Source organism: Ambystoma mexicanum, chromosome 2p (assembly GCF_040938575.1).
Source record: "Ambystoma mexicanum isolate Mex_15411 chromosome 2p, UKY_AmexF1_1, whole genome shotgun sequence".
Lineage (NCBI taxonomy): Eukaryota > Metazoa > Chordata > Amphibia > Caudata > Ambystomatidae > Ambystoma > Ambystoma mexicanum.
In genome coordinates this window covers 272,715,213-272,737,876 of record NC_090923.1, presented here as the reverse complement: position 1 = coordinate 272,737,876, position 22,664 = coordinate 272,715,213, and the positions used below count along the sequence as shown (strand labels likewise).

Genomic DNA, 22,664 nt, shown 5'->3' with positions numbered 1-22,664 from the left:
TGACTAACATAGACTAACCCTATAAGTGGCAGGCCACGCGCATCGGCACACGCGCATTTGGAAAGTGCTTCCGCCAAGTGCTGTTCTGCTGTTCTCTGGCTCTCTGGGACTGTGGGTTGTGGAGGAAGTATTCTTGAGAGGGAACAGGGAGTATGAGTGATGATGACATGGTGTTAATTTGCACTGTGTATTTCTGATACTAGGTAAGGTGTGTGTGCTGAAAGTGCTTAGTGAGACATCAGGTGTAATGTGCACTGTGTTTAACTGTGCGCACCTCTTTTAGCCTCACTTTGAGTATTTACCATATCCAGTTTTGCTTTTGTTACTTCTGTGGGCACAGGTGCCATGTAAATTAGGAGTAGTGTGCGCTAGATAAGTTTTACACGCGAAAGGGCCCTGTGCGAATGGGGTACGTGTATTACTGCGGTTCGCGGGAAGTTTCACACGTGATTGTCCCTGTGCGAGTGGGGTACGTGTATTACTGGGGTTCGCGGGTAGTTTCACACGCGAAAGGGCCCTGTAGGAGTGGGGTACGTGTATTACTGAGGTTCGCGGGAAGTTTCACATGCGATTGGCCCTGTGCGAGTGTGTTACGTGTATTACTGGGGTTCATGGGTAGTTTCACACGCGGTTGGCCCTGTGCTAGTGGGGTACGTGTATTACTGGGGTTCGCAGGTAGTTTCACACGCGATTTGCCCTGTGCGAGTGGGGTACGTTTATTACTGGGGTTCGCGGGAAGTTTCACACGTGATTGGCCCTGTGCGAGTGGGGTACCACTCACATTCTGCCATGTGTGTAGAAGAACGCCTAGCCAACACCCATCCGCTGTGAAATAATAGTGTGCGAACCCCAACGGCTGGAAAACACATGCCCGCACCCCACGAAAAGCACGTACAGAGCAATGGAAAGCCACGTGGGATCTTCAACCCGTGCCAGGGCAAAGCCCGTGCGCGATACGTCACAGACGCGCTTACGCGCTAAGGGCCTTTGGTCCAATGAAATCGCATACGTGTGCTGACACACTCACGCGCTAAGGGCCTTTCCTCAGATTTCACACTGACGTGCACTTTTTTCACATGCCAATTCACTCCGTATCAAGCTGGCCACGCGTACACACACGGAAGACCATGCTCCTGCCCTGAAGGCCATTTTCCTGCCCCCCAGAGCCCAAAGCATGCTCCCACCTGCCATCTGCTGCTGCCTGACTGCCTGCTGCCCACGTGCCCTGCTATTTGGTGCCTGCACGTCAGCCAGGGTTCCAGTTGCGTGTCCACCTCTGCTGGAACAGAAGACTCCCGACTGGGATACCATCGCTCCACAGCCCAGCCCCAGGACCCAGTTGCCCACCCACGCCTGCCTCAGGGGTCGCCATGTCGGGGCAAATACCATCTGAGACCACTGGCAACCCCCAGCCAGAGAGGGTGAGGGCCACCAGCTTCAGTGTGAAGGAATTTGGTGTCCTGGTGGAGCATGTCCTGGGGCATTGTGATGCCCTCTTCGGAACATCACGCGCCAACAAGGAAGGACAGGAGAGGATCTGAGACGACATAGTGGTTGCCATCAACACGGAGGGGGTGGCAACCCGCGACATCAAGCACGTCAAGAAGCACTGGGAGGACTTCAGGTCCAGGACCATCCACAAGGTCCGGCGCCTAGCGGAGGGGGGCTGGGTCAGCATGAGTGACATCCAGATGAGGGTCCTGGAACATGTATGCCCAGCACTCCACGCCCAGATCCTTCAGAGGAAGACCGGTCTGGAGTTGAGCGGTAAGTGGCCAACCATTGGTGTGCGAGACAGGGCATGTTGCAGTGTGCTGGTAGTCTGATACTTGCCTGTATGTGCGACATGGGCCATGTATGGATATGTGTGTGCAGGGACATCATGGTCATGCATGTGAGACCAGTAATGTGCGAACCACATGGTTGATGCATGAGTTCCAATGCTACATGGGGAGCTGTATGGCAAATGCACACATGAAAGCATGCCAGTGTCTGTTCTTGCACATGATGGGGGTGTGAGGGATGGGTGCTGCTGTCATGTACATGTATGGTGCACATGTGTGTGTGTCTGAGAAGTGTGTCTGTGACTTTGATACGCCATGGATTCATGACACATGTCCGTGATGATGTGTAGATTCACTCATGCAGTGCGGTCACCATTGTATGCACTGTGTCTATCCACTGTGTCTGTGGTGTACAAGGCATGATGCATGACCCTCCGGTGTGCATGGGATCAGTGTGAGCCATGATGCATGCGAGTTTGAAGGCAACATTTTGATTAATAGAGGCCCCTGTACATGGATGCTGATGTTGATTGTTGTATCTTGTATAAGTATGAATGAGGTCTGAGTCAGTGTGATAGCTGTGTTGGAATGCTAGGGGGGCCTGGAGTGTTGGGGCACCTGGGGATTCCAAAGAAGACGGTTAAGGACTTGGAGCTGGGCAGGGAACCAGGGAAGAAGCTACTAATGATCTCTCTCTCCTAACTTCTATACTGAACCTGTAACTAAGACAATAAAGCGTGTTTCTACTTTCTACATACCTGAGTCAGCCTGGTTCCTGCTCCTTGTTATTACTGGCTCAGGGTAGATCCTGCAGGAGGCAGGATACATCATTTTGGCGACGAGGATGGGATAGAAGCGAACATTGGAGTGAAGGTTGGAGGGAGAGAGATGCCCAATTAACCTGCGCCAAACAGCTCTGAAGTCGGTGAGCTGTTGGAAATAAATGCGGAGTTGGCGCTGTCTATGGAGGTGACTGACGATTTCATTGGAGGCACCAGTCAGGCTAGAAGAAAAGCCTGTGGTCAGTCATGGAGCAGCTGGAGGAGTATTGGGCCCTTGCTGGAAGGAGACCGTGTGGCAGGGAGAAGGAAGGTGCCACCAGTAAGCAGCTGTCATCTTCTGGAACCTGAGCGCCGTTGCGCTTTTGCTGGAGAAAGGGTCTGTGGAACTTCAAGTCCGGAGCAAAAGAGATTCTGCTGAAAAAAAAAAAAAAAATGTTGTGGTACACATTTTCGTAAGTCCTGGAGGGTCGTATGGGGTCCTGGGTAGCGCGCGCCCAGTTGAACCCCTGCGTTCCAGCTCTGCCGTTGAGCTGGAACGCATGCAGGCAGCCCCTCACCATTATTTCCTCGGAGCTCCGGAGCCTGCAGAGGAATATAGAGGAAAGGACGTCTGTGCGTGTACAAACGTGATGACGTTTGCGGATATTCAAGAGCACTACGGAACGTTGGAGTGAATAAATTACACTGGCAGCTGCAGATTAATCTTTCAGGGAAGAGATGTGAGGAAGCGTGTCATCGTGCTTCAGGGAATCTTGGAGGAGAATGTAAATCAGCCGAAACGTTATGCAGTGTGCGACGAAATCGAACATCTTCTTTCCGGTTTGGAGGTAGCAACAGATTTTATCTAAAGAACGTGATGACGGCTTGACAGCAATGTATTTTATTTTATGGAGACACGTGGAAATCAGGTACTGTGAACGTTTCTAGTGATTCATGTTCCGGTCGTTCGGAACGGAAAGTTGTTTTAACTGCCTGCTGTACATGGAGTGATTTATGAGTAGCAGAAGACATTTGGGAATTTCGCGTGTCTGCGAGCAATTAAGGTCGTTTGGTTAGACCGAAGAGAACATTTGTATAAGGCAGTGCAGTGGTTCAGGAATTCTGGTTAATTTTGGGAGTTTTAATGCAAACGGAGATACAGTTTTGTTAAAGGCGGAACTGTAACATTTTGAGAAGCGGCAGCCGCATGAAGCTGGAACATTTCGGGAATATAATGTGTTTATAAAATTATCATTGTTTCTCCAACACACTGGCATGGAACACGACATTAAGAAATGCAATGTGTTTTTTTTAACATAGCTTACCAAAATGTTTTGAAGTAAAATTGTGTTCAGGAAGTGTTGTTCTATGAGTGCATGATAATGTTCCAAGATCGTGTGATAGTTATTTTCCATGGGTTTAACAAAACAAGGAATCAGAAAAGTATTTTTACATGATGTTTACATTAATGACGTTTGGAGATGTAAATGGAGTTTTAGGAGGCGGAATGTTCACTATGTCTTGTTTTTAAATGCTATAGACATGTCTTCAATGAAGTTAAATGGAAAGTGTGTTTATATTTTCAATTAGGAGTTTGTGGAAATCACTCGGGAGGTTTTTGGTGATTTCAAGGATGCCCCGGCATGGTGACTGATCACCACCATCGCTGGTCGTGCAGCACATTTTAATTCAGATGTTAGAGATTTTTGCTTGTTTCCGTTTAATGTCTGTATGTTGTGGACAGCGTTTTGGGGATTACACTTGTTAGCAACATTTAGTGTAATTGTGTGGGAGTATGTGACGCAAGTGTGCGCACTGGAGGCAGCAGGTTCTGCAATTATAGTGCCTTTTTATGGCAGTTAAGTGTAAGTGGTATGTGATGTAAGTCGGTGCGAAGAGTTGCATGTGTTTGGACTTACTTTGTTGTAGATGTTGATGTGCGTGAATATGCACGTTTGTAGTGGAGTGATTGCGCAATATTGGACTACAAAATATTGGGAGTTGCATGCATGCAATGGGGTTTAGGCTTATACACCCTGGCCAGGTGTATTGGCAGTAAGATAAAACCTTCAGGAGGAACCCCAAGTTTTGTTTTGAGGAGGCTGGACACAGAAGGGTGTTCCAGTGAAGTTGACCTAAGGGCATGGGCCCTCTTCGGAGTTGTTTTGTGGATTTACAACGCAGTGGTGCGTTTGGAAAAGGAAGGGAAAGGAGAATTTTTTTTTTCTCTAGTAGTGTATGTTTACATATTCGGGGCTACACTAGTTTGTCTGCGTTGTAGGTAACCGCACGGCAAGATGCTTCCTTTTGTTGAGTTTAGGGTTTTCCCTAGTTAGTTCTGTGATGCCAGGCGGTGCATGTGGGAGGAGGATATTTGTTGTTTTTTTTTGCACGCCAGTTTACAAGTGGTATTTAATAGTAGTGGAGGGCACACAGTGTTTAGCCAGTATTTATGTAGTATTGAAGTTGTGGACTGTACACTGGCATGGGTTACTGGATTTAATTTCAGTTTGAATTACACTTTTTTCAATATATTTTCAGAGTTTTCAGGTCACACCATTTGATTTTTCATCTCAGTGGTGTGTCGGAGCTTTTGGGTTTTGCAAAATTTTGAAATTGCACTACACTACTGGTTTCTTTTCATCTGGTAGTGTTAAAATTTTTCCATCTGAAATTTTGGTTTTTGCAAATATGAATGTACAACGCACTACTATTTTGTCATCCTGGTAGTAATTGCAGATTAACATTTTTTCATAGCATTTGCTATGCAATTTTTAAGCCACAAATTCTTCCTTTTTGTGGTTGTGTTTTTTTGTGATCTTTGTATCGTGTGTCACTTTCATTGATTTTTTCATTCTTTTTCATGTTCTTTTTAGGGGAGAGGGGATGAAGCATTGTTATATTTTGTTTGGCATGTTTAGGACTATTGTGATGGCCTTTGTGTAAGTTTAAAAGATTCGTGGCTACACTGTTTTGGCAAGAGAGTTAGCCTATTTTGGGGCGTTTTGGTTTGTGCTCAGGTGTGGCAGACTTGAGGCCAAGAGTGGCAGTCTTGGCGGAAGGTGTTTAGTTTAGGAGGGTCGATGTCTGTAGTTTTGTTTTGTTTGTCCATGTGGCAAGGTTGTGCTTGGTGGTGGCGGCACTGAGACCCTGGTGTGGCAGGCCAGGGTAGAAGGAGTAGTAGAAATGTTGTGGGTGTTAGTCCTAGCATGGTTGCGAGTTTGTGTGTTTCCTTTTGATTGAAAAAGGGGGGGATGTGTTGTATCTTGTATAAGTATGAATGAGGTCTGAGTCAGTGTGATAGCTGTGTTGGAATGCTAGGGGGGCCTGGAGTGTTGGGGCACCTGGGGATTCCAAAGAAGACGGTTAAGGACTTGGAGCTGGGCAGGGAACCAGGGAAGAAGCTACTAATGATCTCTCTCTCCTAACTTCTATACTGAACCTGTAACTAAGACAATAAAGCGTGTTTCTACTTTCTACATACCTGAGTCAGCCTGGTTCCTGCTCCTTGTTATTACTGGCTCAGGGTAGATCCTGCAGGAGGCAGGATACATCATTGATTGCAGGCGCCATGCCCTCTTCATGCATGTGTGTTGTGTGCATTCACCCATGTGTTGTGGAGGGACAGGATGGAAGTGACATTAGACACTGCCACTCATGTGCTATTGCTTCCTGTCTAGGGGAATATTGTACTGTACCCTGATGCTTGTGTTCTTTGACTCCCTTTACACAGCGTCAAGTGAATAAGAGGGCGGAGACGGTGCTGTGGAGCCATGCAGCGGGGATGCCTCCACTGGGCAGCGACGCAAGGCCAGCCACCCTCCCAGGACTTGCCATCATCCGGGAGCGAGGGGGCTGGTGCCGCGTCTGCCACTACGGCTGTGGCGGAAGGGCCAGATGAGCCCCCACAGGGGCTTGCAATGGCGGAAGACGGTATGGAGACATCCAGGTTGGTGGTCTCCACAAAGGAGGAGGAGCCCGCTACTGAGCCGCACATGGGGCCTGGTGGGGGTAGTACCACTAGTGCAAGTGGTGCAGTCCACGGCCAGGGTCAGGAGGCAGCACAAGTCACCGCGGAGGGGCCTGTGCATGTCTCTGTCCTTGACCCTGTGACTGCACCACCATTCACCAGCAGGGAGGCCCCGTCCCAGGCCCGTCCGCAGGTAGGGGAGAGTGCCATGTCATCTGCCTCTCCACTACCTGCAGATGAGGGGTCCCATGAACGTATGGGCTCCGTCCTGATTGGTGTTGCATTGCGCACGCATGACATTCGTGATGATGTGCGTTTTTCCTGGGCAGAGAACGTACGCCATCACGAAGAGCAGCGTCGCGACGTGGCACTGTTGGGAGGGGCCCTGGTTGTGGGTTCCTACATGTGACGCGCACTCTGGCGGACCTCTCCTCCTCTGTGGAGACTATGCGCCAGTCGTTCTCCCTGCTGTCTTCCGGCCCAGATTCCACCAGGGTCCCCTGTGGACCTGGCCTGACCAACACAGCCAGCTTGGTGGAGATCCCATCCTTGCCACAGTCGGGAGTCGGTGGTCCAGCAGGGGTGGACACCACAACTGGAGACCAGCTGATGCAGGATGTGCAGGCATCATCGGACAGGGCACATGGACAGCAGAAGCAGCAGCAGCAGGAGCAGGCTCTAGGTGGGAGCAATGATGGCTCGGGGCCATCGACATCAGGGGGGGGCATCGGCCAGAGGGCAGGAGGACCCTGGAATGAATGTGTCTTCCGTGTGGCTGCGGTTGGGCTAGCGCATAGATGCAGAGCGGCGGCGGGCGGAAGAGGCGTGGCTCACCATGGTCAGGGCGGATTACTCCATGCGTCGGGCGTTGAGGAAGACAGAGTGCCTCGAGGCGACGCGCAGGGAGTTGGAACAGGCCATGAGTTCCTCCCTGCGAGACCTCGGGGCCAGGGCAGAGGCCCGCCTCCGGGACATCGACATGGAGTTCGATGATGCCATGGCCCGGGACACCACAGAGTGAGCCGCAGGACTTGCCCGCCGCCATTGTGGGGGAGAGGGTAGAGTGAGCTAAGTCTTTAAAAAGTGAGTTATGTTTAAGTGAGATTTGAAGAGATCAACCGTTGGACTGAGATAAAATCAGACATGTGTTGAGGAGCAAGATCATTAATAGCTTTGTAGACTAGGAGAAGGAACTTGAAAAGAGAGTAGTTGTGCATAGAGAGCTAACCAGAATATTTTCAGTAGGCAGACCAAGGGGAAGATCTAGGTAGTTTGCAGAGCACTCTCAAGTTAAGGACGTTGGCTAGAGGTAAGAAGGAGTATAGAGGAAGTCCAGGGAAGAAGTTTGTTGAGCATGAGAGTGTGACCTATTTTCTGAGTTTTTAGGAAGTTCATATGAGCAGCAGAGGCTGTGATAGTGAATGTTGCAGTTGTAGGCCTCAATCAAAGAGCACCCCAAGATTGCGAGCCTTGGGTGAGGGAGCAGAATGGTCAGGGGGCAAGGAGTTAGGAGGTTTGCAATGTCATTGGAAGTCGGAAGAAAAAATACATCCATTTTTGAAGAGTTGAGCATGAGGCAGCAGAGATCCATCCAGTGAAGAATTGCAGTAAGCCATTTTGTAATCCATTCAGAGTTGGTGTGGTGAACGAGGTAGTGGAGAAAAATATTTGAGTGTCATCAGCAAAAAAGTGATAGTAAATGCTAAAGGATAAGATATGTCTTCCTAGGGCAGACATGCAGAGAGCGAAGAGCAGAGGTCCAAGGACTGATCCTTTGGGTCACCAACAGATAGAGGTGTGTAGTCAGAGTTTTGCAAGTTCCAATGTGTTTAAATGATTGACCTTCTAGGTAGGTGCCAGTCCAGGGAAGAGCAGTTTTACAAAAACCAAGGTCCACGAAAGTGAGGAGGAGAGAGGAGTGGTTGCCAGTGTCAAAAACAGTGGAAAGGTCCACAAGGATGAATATAGAAGAGGGTTTGAAGTGGTGAGCATTAGAGAGAAAGTTTCATTCATGTTTTATATTACTTAAGTACTATAGGTGAAACTAAGAGACATGGAGACTGCCTCAACTTAAAGGCAGATGCAACAGAATGTTGTCTCACTGCAGGTATGTAATGAATTCATATTTTATAATGCTGTTAATACAGGAGACGAATATCTCAGTGCAGGACTAGGATTCAAACATGTGTTGCTCTGCATTGTCCTGCCTCCAATTCAATCATGTTGCCCTTGAACTACCCTCCTGTCCCCTTAATTCCCATTTACGATTGATGTTATTTATCATCTACCAGTAAAAGTGTGCACATGTGGGATGCAATATGATTCCTGTTCCCCTGAGAGACAGCACCCGAGAAATTGAGAAATGGAGAATCCCACACACCAAAAACATTGTTTTGATCTCGCCCAGAGACTGGATGGTAACCAATTTTACACTCACAACAAGAAATGCTTAAAGATCTTTGTACTATACAGAACTCTACTAATGAAGAGATATGGATGGAGTCTGCTAAATGCAAAGCAACATTACATCTAATCACCAAGAACATTACTGCCTAACAATAGTAGAGAGTAAAAGAAAGCCAAGGGTTTTGGTGCTAGAGTTTACATTGGAGATCGTTGTAACATCTGCAATTTCATAAACCAAATGAAGCAACATATTGCACAATACTGTAATTCCATACAGTGTTGCCATGTGATTTCAAATGAAGCTTCATATTGTATCATGTAAGTAATCTTGGCATGCATTTCTTGTTTGGCATGCATTTCATTAAGAATATGATTATGAAAATAGGAAAATATGAGATGTATGATGTTGGAAATGTATGATGCATGTAGAAGTCAATTGTGAGTACATGCACAACTTTATAAGAAGGGGATTCATTAGTGTGCAAAATTATAGGACATTCCTACTTTTCTAACGTGACTTTGACAATGGTTGTTTTGTAAGCTCTCCAGTGATACCTATGATGCCCATTTCCTCTTTCTTTGCCCTGCATACATGATTAACTGGGGGGAAGGTTTAAGTGTCCCAGGAGGTTTGCCTTTGACAAATGGCGTGCATACATTTGTTTGTCATGAAAACACATTACGATCACAGAATAAAGAGCCACCTGTACCCAATCGCTGAGTAATGGGACACATCTCACCTACATTCAAGCTTATTTTCTTTATTATTTTTTTTTTATTAAAACATGATTTAGCTTGAAACATTTTTATAATATTAATGTTTTCCATTAATTACATATTTTTGTTCAAACAGGGTACAAAATGACATAAAATTGAAAAAAAAGAATAATAATTAATTAGCAAATTCATTTGTGTTACTTTCCAAGATGATTTTTCTTGATATCGGCAAATTTGGTTCCATTTAGACTTTCAAGATCAAAATCTCTCTGTGTCAACAGTGTTCAACATTAGTGGTTACCAAAATTGGATGCCTCGCATAGTCAGTACTTCATCAATTTCTGTGATAATATATGCCCAACGTTCATTACTGTCCATTTTTCTGCCTGCTTGAGGGAGCATGTTGGAAAATCGTTCCCATTTGTCAGATATTGCTGCACACTCGATTACAAAATCTGCACAAATTCTCTTCTTTTGTGATTTGATGAGCATGTGCAAGGTATTCACGAGTAGGTAGCACATTCCATCTTAGTTTTAAGTATAGATCTCTAATGTGAGGATCTGGAAATTGTTTCAAGAATTGAGGCAGTTCATTAAGTGCTCTTAAATCGAAGTAGGAATGTATATTCATTTTGTACTCAGATTTAATTTTTTGTGTATTAATCCAATCATGTCTTTTTATTTTCAGTTTTAGTATCTGTGGCCTATTTTTTTAACATTTCTTCAGTTGCATCTATCGTTTCTATCATTTGTTTACAATGTTTTCCAGACATTTATCACTGTAGCATTTGTCGCAGTTGAGTCATCATGAAGTATATTGATAGGAGGTATATTGTCGTCAATCAAGGTTTTTCTATATAGATCAAGGCATTTCCAGGTGACTATCAAATCCAATGATTGTATTCCAAGTTCATATCTAATTCTTGGCATCGGATATGACTTTGGTAGTAGCAAAACTTTCCTCCAGAAAATGGCTTCTATTTTAATCCAAGTTTGTCTTGGAATATTTATTATTGACTCACTGCAGTAGGCCAAAATGGCTATCACTTTTTGCATCTAGAATGTCCATACTGATATTAAGGAACATTTTCCATATTTTTTATGGATAGCTAGTGCTTGGCGAGCTAACAAAAGAGCTTTTGTTTTTAAGTGTTCCATCCATCACATATCTGTTGTTGTTTGTTTGACCCAGATTTCTAAATAAATATTTGACTGTTTGAGCTGGGCATAATCTTTCTCCTTTGAGGGTGATCTTCAGCGGTTTGTTCTTTGGGTTAGGGCGGGTTGTCAGTGCCATTATTTCTATTTTTTTAATATTAATTTTGAGTTTGTTTTGATCTGTGTATTTTACTAATGCTGTTAATCGTTTTTGCAGGCCCATTTGTGTCTTATCAAATAAGACAATATCGTCCGCAAATAGGATGTACAAAAATGTTGTAGCATTCAAGATAGGTGGATCACCCACAGTTGCCGCTTCAGTAGTTTGTAAATCTGAAATATATAATATAAAAAGGGTTGCTGCCAAAGGGTAGCCTTGTTTCAATCCGTTCTTTGTTGGAATAAGTTCTGACCTCATTCCATCTAATGATAATCATATCTGGATGGATGTTTGCGAATACAAAGCCTTCATTAGTTCTCAAACGTTATGCAGACATTTCCAGTTTGTAAATTGTTCCCAGAGCTTAAATCCATTAACCATATTGAATGCTAATTTCAGATCTACGAATATTGCAAAGGTAGAGATGTTTTTCCTTATGGCTTCATGTTTAAAGCAGTTTAGCAAAATAATATTCAAATTTGTGCTGATGTTCCTCGTAAATCCTGTTTGTCTTGGATGAAACCGACCATGTGTTGCTGCCCAAGTATATCATTTCTTCTGTAAATAAGCAGTGAAGATTTTCCCCAGATGGTCTAATAACGCTATAGGACGGTAGTTTGCAGGTGTATTACTACAGCCTTGTTTATAGATTGGAATGATTGTCGCCGTTTTCCACGTATTCGGTATCAAGCCACAAGCTCCAATGATGTTAAAAAGTTGGAAACATAAGCAAGACCATTGATTCAGGTGTTTTTTAATGGTGGCGTTAGTAAGGCCATCAGGTCCAGGAGCTCTTGAGCTAATAAGATGTTCAATATGAGTCTGAATTTCATTCAGGTCCCAGTGGATTTCCCAGGTTGCGTTAGTATTCTTGGGCACTTCATTTGTATCGTCAGGTAGGCTGTATAGTTCTGAAAAATCCATTATCCAGTCTTGTTGTGATACACCTGTTATTAGTTTTATCATTTGAACTTCCTTATTGTTAATTATTGCCCAAAGATCTCTTGTATCTTTGTTGTAGAACTTTTAACATTTTCTGTGCATCATTTTGAGAAATTTGGGCTTGTTGTGTTTGGATCCAATTCCTATATTGGCTTTTAATTTGCCTTATTTCAGTCGAAGACTTTTCAGGGAATAGGGTTCTCGCTACTGTGGTGTTATTCCTAAACATTTTTTTCATTTGAACAATCTGTAAGTTATATTCATGAGTATGGTTACTCTTCTTTATAGAAACATCTTTACATTCAAGCAATGCTGAATCCCCAGTCTTGCCAAAGATAAAAGGGATCTGTTTTCCAAAATCCCAGCCTCAAAGAGTCGTAGTTCACTTAAAGTGTGACCTCTTTAAGACAATTATTAAAGTAAATAAAGCTGCCCAGATGCCCAATAGACAATGAAGTCTCTTAGAGCTGTTTACATGACTCATGATGCTAACAAAAGGGTTTCAGAATTCAAAGAATTGAAACTTAAGGCTTTAACCATGCTTTAAAGTTGTGAAAGCATTTGAATTAACATTATTTTCATAATAGTTCTGCAACCTTATGATGTAGAAATGAAAGAAAAAGTGTGTTTTTTATTTTTTTTATTGTGTTGTTTCAGTTAAATAAACCATATAACACATAGTAAACACATAAACATTTAGACATATATTCAGACAGTATAAAAGACAGTAATTTCATTAGATTAATTGCAATACATTCATTCTAAAAAACATGGCATATGTAAGAACTAAAACTAGTAATATATAAAAACAATACCCATATAAGAAATAGATCAATGTACTTATCTAACTATACATTTGTTTTCAATACTACATCATGATGATAACAAACATAAAAATCATTCATAACAACTCTTATATTTTTTTCCACATATAGTAGACCACAAAGTTTAATATCATTGATTTCCCTGAATATATGCTTGCCCACACATCATCATAGGCTGGATTCGTAAATTCATATCTCAATTTCCATAACCCTTTTCATGTCCTTAAATTTTGGGCATGATGTAAGTAAGCGTCTGGGCATTTCAACTGCTAGATTGCATAACCTACATATTCTAGATTCATATGGTAGGCCAACCCAGGTACCAGTTCGGGAGAGCGTAGGAAGCAATTCCATATGTAAAAACATTACAAATCTTCTCACTCTGGGGTCAAAGAGTTTGACAATGTAATGACATGGATAATTTACTGGGAATCCTTGACGCACATATGATCCACATTTTTTTAATTTCCCCAACTAAGAGACATTTTCATTGCGATCCCAACAGGCAGCAGTTTTTTTTGTTTCTTTTCCAACACTCCGAGGGGATCATCAGCATTAATTTGGAAGTCTATCTCTACAAAGAACAGATGTACATCGTCCAACCACTCCTTTATGGGATTTCTTGCCCCTACTTCCACCAATACATTAGTAAAGGCTTTGAATATAGAGTCCCTGTCATCCTTTTTATCAAGAGCACAATGAAAAAATATTCCCATTTTTATTCTCAAGTGGGTGTCTAAAGATAGTAATCCCAGTTCACAATGTATCGCATCAGTTGGAGTATTTCTAAGTAGCCCAAGCGCTCTTCTCCACAATCTCCCATCAAGCCTCTATACCCACTGTCATTCTCTATTTATAAATATCTCCTGTCCATAGTTGAGACAGGGAATAATACAGGTTTTAAAGAGTTTTACTAAAGCTTTGGTCGAATAACCAGCCTCCTGTCCAAGTAGATGAAGAATAGCTACAAATCTTCTTTCAACTTTCTGGGAGACGTACTTCTCCAGACATGTTTTGCTCAATGTACTAGATATAAGTACCCTTAAATATATATACAAGTCTACAACTTTAATGGATACTCCAACCATCATCGAACTAATTTAGTTCTACCCTTGATGTTATAACCAATGGACATTATTTTGGTTTTACTATACTTTATACTTAGGTTATTCAATTGGGAGTATTCACATACACTAATCATACTCTGCTGTAATCCGATGGGAGTACGATCAACCAGAAAGGTATAGTCTGAAAAAGTAGCCAGCTGACAAATTCTTTATCAATTTTTGGGGGAAGGGGGAAGTTACAAATGTCCCTCATATGCTGACCCATATCGGCCACATTTAAATTATTGAGGGTCGGGGCCAATGTAAAGCCTTGTTTTAGGCTAAAGTTTGTGTTAACTTTTTTGCTAAGGGTACCCTCCTGATTCAATCAGATTTGTGTTATAGTATCAGATTACAATTCATGGATGAAGTATAAGATTGTCAGATGCAGGTTCCACGTTTTTAATTTCTGTAGCAGTACAGCATGGCTTATTAGTAGGTTTCAGTTAAGTGGTGATCATATCTTGCATCTTAGAAGGCTCTCCTCTTTTGTCCCAAACCATTTCAATCACCCTCCACGTCATACTCTCTGAGGATGTACAATCTGTGGTTTTGGTTCTAGAAATAAGCGGTTTCCTTCCAATCAACAAGTTTGCAAGCCAGTTTTGCGTTACTATGCAATTGGTATTGTTTTCTGGCTGCCGGCATATTTAAAGAACCCCACTCACCCAACTCACAGCACAAACAGTGACTAGCACTCAATTGTGCACTCGCCCAGTGTGCGCACGCAGGTACGCATGACCCGCTATTTAAATAGCGTGGTCAGGTGTTAGGCGGAGCGACCAATTTCTGGGATCAAAACACTGTACTTTCTGAAATATTATCTTCAAACAACCAAAGTAGGAATTGCCCAGTGCTGTTTGAAATTTCTACCCGTAATGATGCTGCAGTGAAGAAATACACACTTCAATGAGAGCCCTGTTAAGCAATCAATGCAAGATTTGATTGAGATGCAAGAAACCAGCATCCCGGGGTATGAAAGCCTCCCAAAATTGTGTTACAACCATGGAACGCTCATCTATCTAATATGCCTAAATATGTGTAGGATATGTGTAGGAGGATTAATAATTGCTTAAATCCAAAATAATAATAATACATCATTCATATTAAGTTACGCATATTTATGTTGCATGTCCCAGGGCTCATGAGGATCAGGGGAATCCAGAAATTCATATTCCATCAATGAGTAATGTTGTCATTGTTGGGAAGGGGCGACCCCATCCCACCCGCCCAAGTGCTTTAGAGTAAGGCGAGCAGCAGTTGAAGCACTATGATGGCCGAGGGGCAAGGGGAGACAATGGTAGGATCCCACTCCAATATAATCAACCCAAATAGTGTAGCCCAAGGCACGAGCAAGAATTCCATTTTTGTATAGATTTTAGTGGATTCTGTTTAGATGTTAGTAACCATAGTTTGGAGACAAGGCCTGTGCGGTGAATGCAGCATTTTATGCACTAGGCCCTTATTGTGAGGCACAGGGAAATCTCCAGCCATGCTCGAGCTCCCATGAGGACATCCACAACCACCATAAAGCTAATTTATTGTTCTAACCGTGTTCCAAACATGGTTTTCTATCCGCAAGTGATGTGCCCTACAAGGACGTGATCATAGACCTGCACCTGGTGTGCATGTTATCTTACACTGGCCAAAGCATGACCTGGCCCATCCCCAGGCAACCATGAGTTATAGCCCATAAAACTGCCTTAACATCAAGATCCCTGAATTCCATGGCAGCAGGTGCCCTTGGACCATCACCCCAAAAGTAACAAGTGTTGAATGATCAAAGAGAGCAGACATTGCATGTCTGTGAGCTACAATTATGTAATTTGTATTGCGAGGTACTGGGAGGGATCAATTATACTTAAAAATGAGGTTGGAGACCGTAGAGCCGGGTGGCGCAGAAGGGAGTGAGTGAAATGGTGTGTGTGGAGGTTGGGGTGCCTTAAACCCTCAGTTGTGGCAGTCTTAAAGCCTGCCAGGTGCACATTATAATGATAAAGTAGCATTGTGTTAGGAGTGATATGATATGGCATTTATAACACGCCTATACACAAGTGTTTCAAGTGTAGTTATTTTGTTCTTTGACCTTTGTCAGTGAGAAGATGATCTCTGCAGCACCCACGTGATGGAAGACGGACGGACTGGGCTGGAACCAATGACCTGGCATCCCTTATGGGGAAGGCAGATCCTGTAAAGGCACACACCAACCAGCCATGCACATGTTTACTGTATGTATTGTGTCACAATGACGATGTGTCTCCTCTTAAGCATCTGCTTGTACCCTCTGCTTTAACGTTCTTAGCAGCAGAGTTCTTTGCTGTTACTCTCATCTGTGTGTGAGATTAAAACGTGTTATCCTTACAAGATTGGGCCTTTCTTCCTAGTGGGTTGTTTTCTCTCTGGTATGAGCATTCAGGGGCTTGCCTTCACCATGATGAAATATGAAATACACATTATTTTGAATTCCAGAGAATCCAGAACAGGCAGCCCACAATTATTTTTGACAAAATTCCTGTGCCGTTGTGACAAACTCCTCCATCGACGAGGCCTCCCCACTTAATCTTGTAATAGCATGCCATTTTATCCCTTTTGGAGTGCCTGATTTTGCAATCAAACGAATTGGGATAGGAATTTTTTGTTCATAGATCTGTTTCAAACAATAACTTCTTAATGGATTCAGTAATGCATACATCCAAAGGTTTGGCGCCTAGTCAGAGAGGGGTCCTGTCTGATCTAAAGTCTTCTTCTTCACACTCTTCCATCCCAGCAGCACGTTGACCCATTCCTGTCCGTTCCTATGGGTACTAGATAGGGACAGACTTCATGCCTAACTAGTTTTGGTTCATTGATAGTAAAGTATATCACTAGCCCCAGGATCATGAAAAAGCAAGTTGGAACATCTAGATTTAAGAGGGGTGGAGACCAAAAAATAATCAATCCATGATGTTACAGTACCCAGTGCCATGTAAAAAATGGTTGATCCCTGGTGTTCTGAACTTCTAATTGTTGCATATCCCAAATAGACATGAAGCAGTCCCACGTCAGGCCCTCTTTTATGGTCAATTGCGCAATATAGAGAAGATTGAGTTTCTGTCCCTCGGCATGATGGGCATTAAAATCCCCCCCAACCTCCCACAATCATAGCATGCCGGTAGCCTGCCGTCAACCAGGAGTCAAATGTCTGAGTTAAAAGGGAATAAAAAATAGAGATATATTGTTTGGCTGGATTCCAATATATGTTAACTGGAAACCATCAGCAATTTGGTTTGGAAAACAGGTGCGCACCGCTCACCGGCAAACCCCAAGGAAGAAGTCATGTGCAACCCAGTTTCTAGGGCGGTAGCAATGCCTCCACTGGGTAAGAATGGGCCTTTTCGATGAGGAAACTTGAACCTAGGGCAGACCTGCTTTCCAAGAGGAAGGAGATGCTGGTGGGGTTCATTTCAGCACTCTGGAGTGTCCATCCTGGATCAGAACCTTAAATAATTATTAAAATGTGAGAATGCAAATTCTGCCAATGTTATTATAGAGGTGACCTCTAGTACCATGTCTCTGCTAAGTCCCAGGAATGTTTGGACAATTAGGTTGTTTTCACTAAAGGAGAGCTCATTCTAAATAGTTTATATTTTAGTGTGACACAAAACAGTGCTTTCTCACCATATTTGAAATGAAGTGAGATGTGATGTCTTGCACAAAACATAGCATTGCTGTGCACAGAGTGCAGGCCTGATAAATAATTGCTAACCGAATGAGAAGCGGGCACTTTAGTTTATTAGTGTGAGGTGTCTCCTGCTCTCACAGTGCTTAAAGCTGAATGAGATTACATTTAAATAGGAAGAAATTGTATTTTACTTTCTTCTGTGTTGTGTGAGCAGTGTAAAATCGGAGAAGTTCCCAGCACAGCAAGTGCTGCATTTTTGTAAATGATAGCTGAATAAATGGTATCCTAAGGCATTCACAGCTATAGCCAACAACTGTGAATAGGTGGCCACAATTCATATCATAACAGAGAACTGATAAATCCACAACTCTGAAAGCCATAGATATTTAGAAAGAATGATTGTAATGGAATTGAGTTTTGCATTTTCATTCTTATAGAAAAGGTGCACTTCCAAATAAATGCTATGATTTTACCAATGATCTTGTGTTGAAGGAAGAGGTCCACTAGGTAAATATACCCACATTATTCAAGGGAATTGACAGTCACAGTCATCCTTTCAGAAAATCATAATCTTAGATGAATCCAAAATGTAGACACATAATCCTACTGTGCATTCTAAATCGCTAGCACTGCTTCCCTAACGCAAACCTGCAGATTGAGAGCCAACACATGATCAAAATGCATGCATATACTAGCAACCCAGAGCATCATATTTACATGGAAGGGGTAATAGATTTCCGTTGAATGATACTAGTTTGTATATGCATGCAACGTTTCTTTACTAATACTTGCTAGTGATGATGGAGAATATATTCTAAACGTGTTTTTAATTATAACGAAATAAATGAGATGCATAAGTAGCTAAACGCATTTGAGGACACTGGCCAATCAGCGTCAGTGGCATTTTTGAAGTCCATTTTATTGGCTAGATTCTGTATTACTAAAAATTAATATTAAGACATATATTCATTGATATATGGAGTGACTGTGTGTGTATTGATTCATAGTGAAAAGCATAGGGAAGTGGACCTTTTTCTGTAGACATTCTACTCATGGTAATGTGTATATAATATTGTGTGTGGACTTCCCCTGCATACATGAAGGCATCACCTTAGTTTCAGCTACAAACACAGCCTGTTTTCTGTGACAGAATTGTGGGGTGGAAGTGTATTCCACGGAGTGTTATATCATTGAGTGCCACTTTGCGAAGAGAGAAACATATCAACAGACTTCTCAACAGAACTACATGATACTATTCATCACTGGTAATCTGCATTGTCAATCCTTTGTGAACTAGGTGTCAACATAACATACATCTGTTTCTTTTCTTCATAACATGTTAATTTCACCTTCATTCAATCACTGATTTAGGGGGTACCTTCATTTAAAAAGTGGGAATATTTGAACACCAGAAATCATCTTACCCACGACCTTCAGCTCGGCACTGGAGTACATCACACCATGTTTGTTTTCAGCTAAGCACTGGTACATGCCTGAATCAGCCACTTTTAAACTTCCTATTGTCAGGGCCCCGTTCTCGAAATGGATCCGTTCCTACATATGCGGAAAATACATTAGTTAGTCAAAATATCAACTTTGATGACTACAGAGAACAAAGCTGAATGTGAGTACCGAATCTAAAGTAAACATACACTACAGGAAATTAATGAATCAAAACAAAAAGTCTCTTTATCGTTTGTAATTACAGTCATGAATTAAAGCACAGTTGTAATACCCGCCTTTAACTTTCAGTTACAATCATTGTGGTGTAGTTTGCACTTTCTTTTTTTTTTTTTTTTATTTATTTGTTTTTGGTTTTAAAAGAAAACCTTTACAAAAGAATAGTGCATTTCCTTAGATAAAATTACGAACGGTTCTCGGAAACCAGGGAATAACTAGATTACTGAGAGGCCAGTGAGTGTCGGCCAGGAAGCTCAGTAGGCTGTGTCATCTTTTGATACTTTGTTAGAATAGTAAGTTCCTCTGATACTTTTACTATCGCTGCAGTGAGCATGATTTCCTGACCGGAGATCAGTCTGTTCCAGAATGCATCTTGAATTAGGCTCTCTTCTCTGCTGACGAATCTCCTCAGAAAAGACACTCTTATGGCCCATGTGCCTTCGCACTCCAACAGTAGATGTTTCAAGGTTTGGAGGTTCGAAGTTTGGCAGATTTCGCAGAATTTTATTGCCTTCTCTCCCTGGTTTCTTTGAGCCAATATTTCTCCTGTGTAGGCTAAATTCAGACGTAGTCTGAGAAAGCTGTTCCTTATCTCGCGATCTGGGAATTTTTCCAGGTAACGTGGCATGGTTCCAAGTTTCCTGTCTACTATCAGGAAGGAGTTCGGTGATTTTAGGTTTCTAACTCTTGTGATTGTGTCGATCCAGTCAGCCATTTTTAGATTTTTTTTTACTTTCAAGGGGTAGGTAGAAGGATTTCTGTTGTTAAATCAAGCTTATGCAGAATCTGTCCGATCTTCTCTTCTAGGCTCGATAGCTGATTTGATTTTGCTTTCTTTAGATGTTGGTTTATGTCGAAAAAGAGAGTGGCCTTACTGGCTGTGATTATATTACGGTAGAGTGAGAGAAGTTTCCACTCTGCATAGCAGCTCAATGAGGTCAAGCCTAGTTCGAACCTCAGACTGACTGACGATGTGCACATTGGTAGCCAAATGGATGATTTCCAAATGAGGCCCTCAATTTTGTTCCAATCATAGTTCCACAGCAAAGGTTTTGCCTCCAATCCGTAGAGGAGGACAGGAACTACTTTGCCTACATAGAATTTCTTGAGTGGTAACAATGAAAATTTACAGAATTTTCCGTTTAAGTTTTTCATTTGCGCAATGATTTTCGAGGTCTTGTTGAGAATGGATGAATTCACCTTATTTACAGTTGGATGGGCTAAGACTTCGTATCCCAGGTATATGAGCTCATCTACTCGGGGAATTTCATCGTTGTCCAACACCCAGATCCTTGATGTTACCTTTTTTTCTTGGATGTTTGAAAATCAGGACCTTGGATTTTAGTGGGTTGATTATTAAGCCATTTAACTTGGCATATTCATCGAGTTTGGATAAAAGATGTTGCAGTCCTAATGCTGATCCATCCAAAAGAACAAGATCATCCGCATAGGCCAGCCAGTGAAGTCTTCTGCTGTTAATCCTGGGACAGATAAGCGACGCCGAGGCCAGAAAGTCTCCTATGTCTGATAGAAAAAGGTTGAAAAGCAGTGGTGCACCCAAGCATCCTTGTCGAACCCCTTTAAGGACCTGGATTGCTTCTGAAAGGTTGCCGGCGTCATCCAGCCTCACTCTGATCGTAGTATTTTTATGTAGTTCGACGAGCATAGCCAGCAGGGGGGCTGGAATTCCCAGTTTGTTCAGTTTCTGCCAGAGGAGTGATCTGTCCACCAGGTCAAATGCCTTGGACAGGTCTACCCATGCCCCATACAGCGGCGAGCCTTCTTTCTCATTCGAGCTTTCGCTCAACAGGTTCAGTGTAAGGCCATTAAGGCTGGTAGAAAGACCCTTCCTGAAACCTGTTTGGTGCGGGGGGAGAATCTCATTTGAGTCCACCCAAAGAGAAAGTTCCCTCATTAATATTCTCATGAATATTTTGCTGTCAATGTCCAAGAGGGCTATGGGTCGATAGCATGTTGGACTTAGCCTATCACCCCCTTTGAAGAATGGAATCATCACTGCATTCTTCCACGATGGTGGAAAAGTTTTTTCCCTCAATATTCCTTGAAAGAGATGGAATAGCAGTTTTGACCAAAGTTTTGGCTGATTTTTTAACACCTGATATGTGAGGCCGTTCGGACCTGCGGCTTTCGAGGTAGAGGATGATGTTATAAGTTCTTCAATGTCATCTTCGCTAAAATCCAGAGACCAGATGATGTTGCTGATGTTAATGTCTCTTGAGCCTGTTGCATCGAAGTTCTTGGCCAGATGTTCTACCCACTTGTGTTCCGACACTAAGTTGCAAAGAGCACTGTTTTGGCCAGTTTCAAGTTGATTTAGAGCTGCCCAAAAGTTTCTGCAATTATTTGTACTGAGAAGCGAAAGCATTTTCTCCCCATCCTCTTGAATTTTTAAATGTTTGTGATTCTTAGACCAGTTTCTATAAATTTGTTTGGTTTTTTTAAGTTTTTGAATACAGCCTAAAGGATCTTCTGCTCTGGTCTGTCTTATACTTCGCAGTGTTTGTCGCAGACTTCTTTTTCTTTTGAAAGTTTCCTCATCGAAGTGATGAAGATGTGTCTGTTTCCCCACTATTTGTACTTCACTTGGTCGGCAAGTGGACCATATGAACTTTCCGAATTTTTCTGGATGACACTTTTTGGCCACTATTGAGGGATGAATTATTGCTAGCTGATCATTCAAATTCCCCCCCCCATGTTTGTACTTGAGTACTTTCAATTTCCCTTTAGAGCCCTCCAGGTCCTGTCTGATGCGTGGGTTTGCAGAACACTGAATTTCAGGAAAGTAGAGTTCCATCCTCGCGTGATCACTTCCCCCTTCCCAATCTAAGGTGAGATGATGTTGGTGCAGGGTAAGTGATGATGAGGCGAAAATGTAGTCTATAATTGATTGCAACCTTCCCTGCCGCCATGTTGGTCCGGGGTTGTCCGTACTGCTATCGTCTATAGATATCATGTCGAGATCCCATGATTGGAAGAAGTCCCACCATTGTTTACCTTTCTGTGTGGTACTGTGTTTAGGTAAACTGTTTTTCCTATTTCCTACACTAATGAGATCTGTGTTCAGGTCCCCTGCTACAACAATCTGTGCTCCTATGTGATTCATCTTGACCCTAGAGAAGAGTTCATTTAGAATTTCTATGAAGTCTCGGAGTTTGGAAATGGCTGGGTTCCAATAGATGTTTACCAAAATGAGATTGGCCTGGCCATCATTCTGTCTTATCTCTGCTTTACTGGCCTGAATGCCCACTGGGTTATTACATAGCGTGACCACATTTTTAATGGCGGAATTTTTGGTTGCTATTAACATTCCTCCTGCTGGTCTTCCTTTGGCTTTTTGAGAGGCCATGAGGTTTTGCACTGTGAAGCCCTCTATCTCGATAGAGTTAGCTAACCATGTCTCCTGGAATAATAAGATATCATTGCGCTTTAAGAGGTCGTTTTTGAGTTGCTTTTTCTTCAAAAAGCTTGGGCCTC

At 42.8% G+C, this 22,664-nt stretch overlaps 1 protein-coding gene across 1 annotated transcript in view; it reads right to left on the bottom strand.

Annotated features, from left to right (window-relative positions):
* Positions 1–22,664, bottom strand: part of LOC138566368 (contactin-3-like) — a 1,374,021-nt gene that overhangs the window by 315,810 nt on the left and 1,035,547 nt on the right. Inside the window, exon 10 of the mRNA XM_069643533.1 lies at positions 18,914–19,043. Coding sequence (XP_069499634.1) covers positions 18,914–19,043 — 130 coding nt within the window. The remainder of the gene's footprint in view (positions 1–18,913; positions 19,044–22,664) is intronic.